The sequence below is a fragment of the Gossypium arboreum genome, chromosome 10 (genome assembly GCF_025698485.1).
Source record: "Gossypium arboreum isolate Shixiya-1 chromosome 10, ASM2569848v2, whole genome shotgun sequence".
Taxonomy (NCBI): Eukaryota; Viridiplantae; Streptophyta; class Magnoliopsida; order Malvales; family Malvaceae; genus Gossypium; species Gossypium arboreum.
Window position 1 is genome coordinate 51,689,943 of NC_069079.1, and position 5,771 is coordinate 51,695,713.

At 36.4% G+C, this 5,771-nt stretch overlaps 1 protein-coding gene across 1 annotated transcript; it reads left to right on the top strand.

Annotated features, from left to right (window-relative positions):
- Positions 1–678: 678 nt before the first annotated feature.
- Positions 679–1,881, top strand: LOC108487861 (glycine-rich cell wall structural protein-like). Its single transcript, XM_017792200.2, has one exon. It carries the CDS (start codon positions 679–681, stop codon positions 1,879–1,881), a length of 1,203 nt encoding a protein of 400 aa, XP_017647689.2.
- Positions 1,882–5,771: the final 3,890 nt, after the last annotated feature.

Sequence of the window (5,771 nt, forward strand, 5' to 3'; positions counted from 1 at the left end):
GAACTTACGTTAACAATTAACCTTCTTAAAAGCCATTTATATATAAACCAAATATAATTGAGTTCATTCAAGCTTATATGAAGGTTTCGTTTATTATTCTCTTCATTATGACCAAATAAACTCACATCAAAATGATGATTAACAAAAGAATGGAGAAAAAACAAAAGACAAACACAAAGCATATCATCAAATTGCAACGATCAAGTCTCGCCAGACCAGCTAAACATTGCTGGCGGAGACACATTGTTAGAAACTTTGTCTGCAGATTCATTAATGGCATAAAAAAGAACCCCATTAATGGAATCACAGTTAGAGTTTGAACTTCTAAACCTCTCTGGAATTCCAACTTGCTCTCTTAAAAGTAGCCAAATTTTAAACAAGTTGAGTCAATCTAGGATAAGAAATATAAAGAAGTAAAAGAATATGAGCTAAAAGAGAAGTCAAAACCCAAATCCAATGCAAGGGTGAGTGCATTTGTGATTAGTTCGGAAGGGACAGTTGGACGAATAAATTGCTTGTACATTGGCAGATGAGCCTCATTTACTCATCCACGCGTGACAGTTGGGTTTTATTTTTATAATGGCTAACTCTGGCTTACTGCTATATATATATATATTGCTCACTTATTGTAGTACTGCGTCGTGTGAGCTGAGTTTTGGTTAAGGTTTTTAGGTAGCAATGGGTGTTTTGAACCGCTTTGTTTTGATTGCTGTGTTGTGCATTCTTGTTGTGGGTAGTTTTGGGGTGGCTGATCATGGGGTTAGTGGAGTTGATGATAAAAAGCGTTTGATACATCGTCCATTTTTGTTCAAAGCCAAGGGAGGAGGTCTAGGACGTGGGATATATAAGAAGGGTTTTAGGCATGGCATTGGTGGTGGTCTAGGTGGTGGTTTTGGTGGTGGTGGAGGTATTGGTGGAGGAGGTGGTTTAGGTGGGGGTGCTGGTGGAGGCTTTGGTGGTGGTGGAGGGCTAGGTGGCGGTGGTGGAGGAGGATTAGGTGGTGGAGGAGGTCTTGGGGGTGGTGGAGGCCTAGGTGGTGGTGCGGGAGGAGGATTAGGTGGTGGAGGTGGTCTTGGTGGAGGTGCTGGTGGTGGAGTTGGTGGAGGCCTGGGTGGTGGTGCGGGAGGAGGATTAGGTGGTGGAGGTGGTGTTGGTGTTGTTGGGGGTGCAGGTGGTGGATTGGGTGGTGGTCACAAGCTTGGAGGAGCAGGAGGTGGATTGGGCGGTGGTGGGGGACTTGGCGGTGGCCATGGGCTGGGTGGAGGTGCAGAAGGTAGATTGGGTGGTGGTGGAGGACTTGGCGGTGGCCATGGGCTGGGAGGAGGTGCAGGAGGTGGATTGGGTGGTGGTGGACTTGGCAGTGGCCATGGGCTGGGTGGAGGTGCAGGAGGTGGAGTGGGTGGTGGTGGAGGACTTGGCGGTGGCCATGGGCTGGGTGGGGGTGCAGGAGGTGGATTGGGTGGTGGTGGAGGACTCGGTGGGGGCCATGGGCTTGGTGGAGGTGCAGGAGGTGGACTAGGAGGGGGTGGAGGACTAGGTGGTGGCCATGGGCTGGGAGGTGGAGGCGAATTAGGTGGTGGTGCAGGTGGTGGAGGTGGAGTAGGGCTCGGTGGAGGTGGTGGTGCTGGAGGAGGAGCTGGAGGAGGGCTTGGTGGAGTTGGTGGTGCTGGTGGAGGTTTTGGAGGTGGAGGAGGATTTGGTGGTGGTGGTGGAGTTGGGGGAGGATTTGGAGTTGGTGGTGGATTTGGCAAAGGTGGAGGACTTGGGGCTGGTGGGGGTGCAGGTGGAGGGGGTGGGGGTGGCTTCGGTGGAGGTGGAGGTGGGGGTGCTGGCTTTGGCGGCGGAGCTGGCTTTGGTGCTGGTGGTGGAGGTGGGCACTAGTAATACACATGCGTGAACAATATCTCAAAGTACTTAAAAGTCCTAATCATTTCACTCCAAATATCCAGCTTCCTGTTTATGATTTTTGTTTTCTTTTTTGTTTAATGAAATGTTATATTAAGGATTAATTTGTTTGCTGATTTGCCATCGTAAAGTCGTTTTTCCTTTGTTCAGAAAACTTGTGGTAATGTCATTGTTGAAATATAAATTAGTGTTATCTTATAGTGCATGAATGCGTATCAAAATTAAGCACATTGTAAGATGGATATATTATCCAATGCAAATAAAATTGTACTTTACAATCTAGTTTTCTTTGTACGTAAACATTGCTTAAATAATTGTAGATATATATAAAGATGAAAGTCAAAAAGCAGAAACCAACACAGTGGAGTGGAAATTAAATTGTTGCATGGAATTGGCATGGATGCGTATAAATTAATGGCATGAAACCTCACATTAATTTTTTTGTTCAATAATAGACTACACTGCCTCCCTAACCTAGCTACCACGTTTACCTTTACAAGTACGGTAGAATCATTGTTCATCTTTGCCTCCATTAAATTAATGTTTGAACAAAAATCCATTCCCACAGTTGGTTACCTTTTATTGTTAATGGTAGATGTTTTACATAATTTTCCTTTCATCAATATTTACTCACATTTGAATTATACGTAGAGTGTTTTTTTTTTCCTTGTTGGATACCTTTGTATGATCAAATAATCAAAGAACAGTTGTGAGATAAGCAAACAAAGCAGGATATGAAAGCTAAAAGGGATTTTTGTTTTGCAAAAGTTTTATAATGGAGAAAAGGTTGCAAAGATCTTTTTTAATGCAAAGAATCATATAACGTACGGTTGTGGCAATCATCTAACTAAAATAAGATAAGTATTAAAAAGGGTAAGGTGTTTTCCCCAAAAGAAAGATAAAGGGTAAGGTGTAATTTGAGTAATTTTATGTTTTCATCATTAATTTTTATTTTAAAAATTATTATATAATTATTAATGTTATTCATTAATTGTATTATAGTCACTCAGTCAATAACTTGTATTGATGATTTAATGCTAAGTTGATGTGTTACATTATTTAAATGGAATAAGTTGAGCTGAACTGAACATAACGGTGACAGTTTAAAAGGTTTGTAGTATTTTTAAAATAATTTTTCGTTTCTTTATCTATACACTCTTTGAAATTTGAATATTTTTAAAATAAAAATATAATAATTAAATTTTAAAATTACTAAAGGAGTTATAAAATATTTTAATATAATTAGGACATCTACTATTAGCAGTGATTAATTGACTAAATCATTAACGAATAAGGTGGGAAATTAAACTTCCAAATCATTAAAGGATACGGTCAGCCTTTCGTAATAAATATATATATATATATCCATTTTCCCATGACAAACTATAGGTCCATGTTTAGAAATGTGATCCTTGGCCTTGTCCGTTCCATCTCTACTTTTTTCTTAACCTCAAACTGCAGGTGAAAAACTTAGCTGCCTCCATTACCGTCGTTGACATCACCATTTTCCATCCCAGCTTACTATAAAACCGCTCTTGTCTTACTTCGAACCTTATTCCTTAGATTTCCTTAAAATGATCCAAAATCCTAGAAAACAAAACCCTAAACCCGCAACCTTTATTAGTCTCGATCTCCGTTTTCGCCCGTTGATGTAGCCTAATTTTTTGGTAAGTTGTTTACTCATTGGTGGCCACCTTCTCACTATTTCGATTATCCAACCATTGTCTGGAGCTCGCTGACTGGACCTTGACCAAAGGTAAGATGCTTCCTTTTCCGACTCTTCTGAAAAACTCTCTTGTTTTCTTTTTTTAATATTTGGTCGATTTTGATGCTCTTTTATTTTTCTCTGTTGCAGGTTTTGCTCGTTGGTTTTGGAAGAAGAGAGCTACTTCTCTTTTGGTTTTTGATAGGGTTTGAGTATGATTGGTGGTTGAATTTTTCGAGTTTAGGGTTTAGATGCAGAGGGAGTTGAGGGTTGAGGTTTACGGGTTGTGATTTGTTGGCGATTGGTGATGACTTAGGAAGGTGTCTAGGTTAGGGACCGGACAACATTGGTGTTGTGGTTTAGGCTTGGTCTATGGGTTTGTCGGTGTTTTTGGGGCATGAGAGTCGGTGAAGAAGGTAGTGTTGTTCGAAGTTGCAATGGAGGCTTGGTTGGGTTGTGCGAGGGTGGTAGTTTAGGGTGGCTTCAATGGTGTTGTCAATGTAAATGGTAGTGGAGGTTTCTGGTTCACCCAGAGAGATGAAAAGAAAATGAAGGATTTGTCGTTGTTTTTCTCTCTAATTCAATAGATAGTCCAACATGAATTTTCTTATTTAAAAAAAAAATAAAACAATTCGTTAAATCTACGTAGTATCTATGTATACAAGAACAGTTGAACATTTCATTATATTTTTAACAGAGTCATCGGATAAACGTGATAAATAGATAATATTAATAATTATATTTTAAAATTTTATAACTAAAGTATAAATTTACTCAAACATAAATGATGAATTTTATAGTTTACTCAAGTGTTTAATAAAAGCATGCATTTGATTGAATGATGGGATGATATCATTTTAATATATATGTTTAGCAGACTTAATGTCAAAATCTTATAGTCTATTTTTTCTAAATAACTTTTTCACTTTTAATTAAAAAAATTATTTCAATATACTTGAATATATGTCTTTTACTTTGACAATATTATTAATGCCAATTAAAATAAGATTCAATCAATTAGTTTATATATTTTATTAGTGATAAAAAATAAAATTATATTTTGAAAAGTTTGAGTGTAGTTTTTTTTACAAAATTTAATTAATTTAAATACTTAAAATAATGGGCGTCCAATTTTGAAAATTAATTATTACAATTAATTATTACAATTTGATTGGTGACAAAAGGAGTATAAAATATTATTTAAAAATATTATAAAAAGCTTAAAACTATTTTTTTATGGCTTTAAACCTGTTTACAAAATCTTTGATTTTATAATATATATAGTTTCTAAATTCAGCTTCTCATTGGAGCTCAAGAGGGCTTAGGCCTTCACAAAAGTTTAAAATTATATATATAAATTTTAAAATAATTTAAATTTATTTATAAAATTTAAATTATTTATTCTTTAATTATTTAAATTTGAACTTTCTTGTATAAAAATTTAAAATCTAATCATATATATAAAGAGTAAGGAACATGAGCATTTTAGGAAACTTTTAGTATTAAAAGTTCGTTTTTGTTAGGTCTTTTGAGTTAAAAATATTTATTTTTAGATTATATTTAAAGTGGGCCCTGTATTTAAAATTAAATTTTAAATATGATTTTTATAATTTACAATGTGTTATATATTAATTATAAATTTTAAATTATTAAGCATTTTTTAGGAAATGATAATAAGGAAATATGCAACTAGTTACATGTAAAAACCAAAACTATTAACTTCATCCATGTCTAAGATTTCTTGAATCTCTCTAGGAGGAGAATCAAGTATATGCAAGTCATCCTTTCTTTCAAGAGCCAATTTGGCTATAACGTCCGCAGCCAGATTATTCTTCTGAAGTATATGTTTTACAAGCCACTGACCTTCACGAGTCAATAGGTATTGGATACTCCTTATTAGAGCAGAATTCGAGATGGTCGATACACTATCTTGAATAAATTTAATAGCCTCCAAATCTGATTGGATTATCACCTTATCATGTCATCTTTTTTGGATGAGGCTAATACCATCCAAAATGCCCCATAATTCAACATCAAAAGTTGAGCACTTCCCCAAATGTTGATTATATCCAAGAATCTAATCTCTGTTTGCATTTCGCACAATACCCCCAACAGCAACAAGACCAGATCCTAGTGAAATAGTGCCATCGGTATTTAGGAT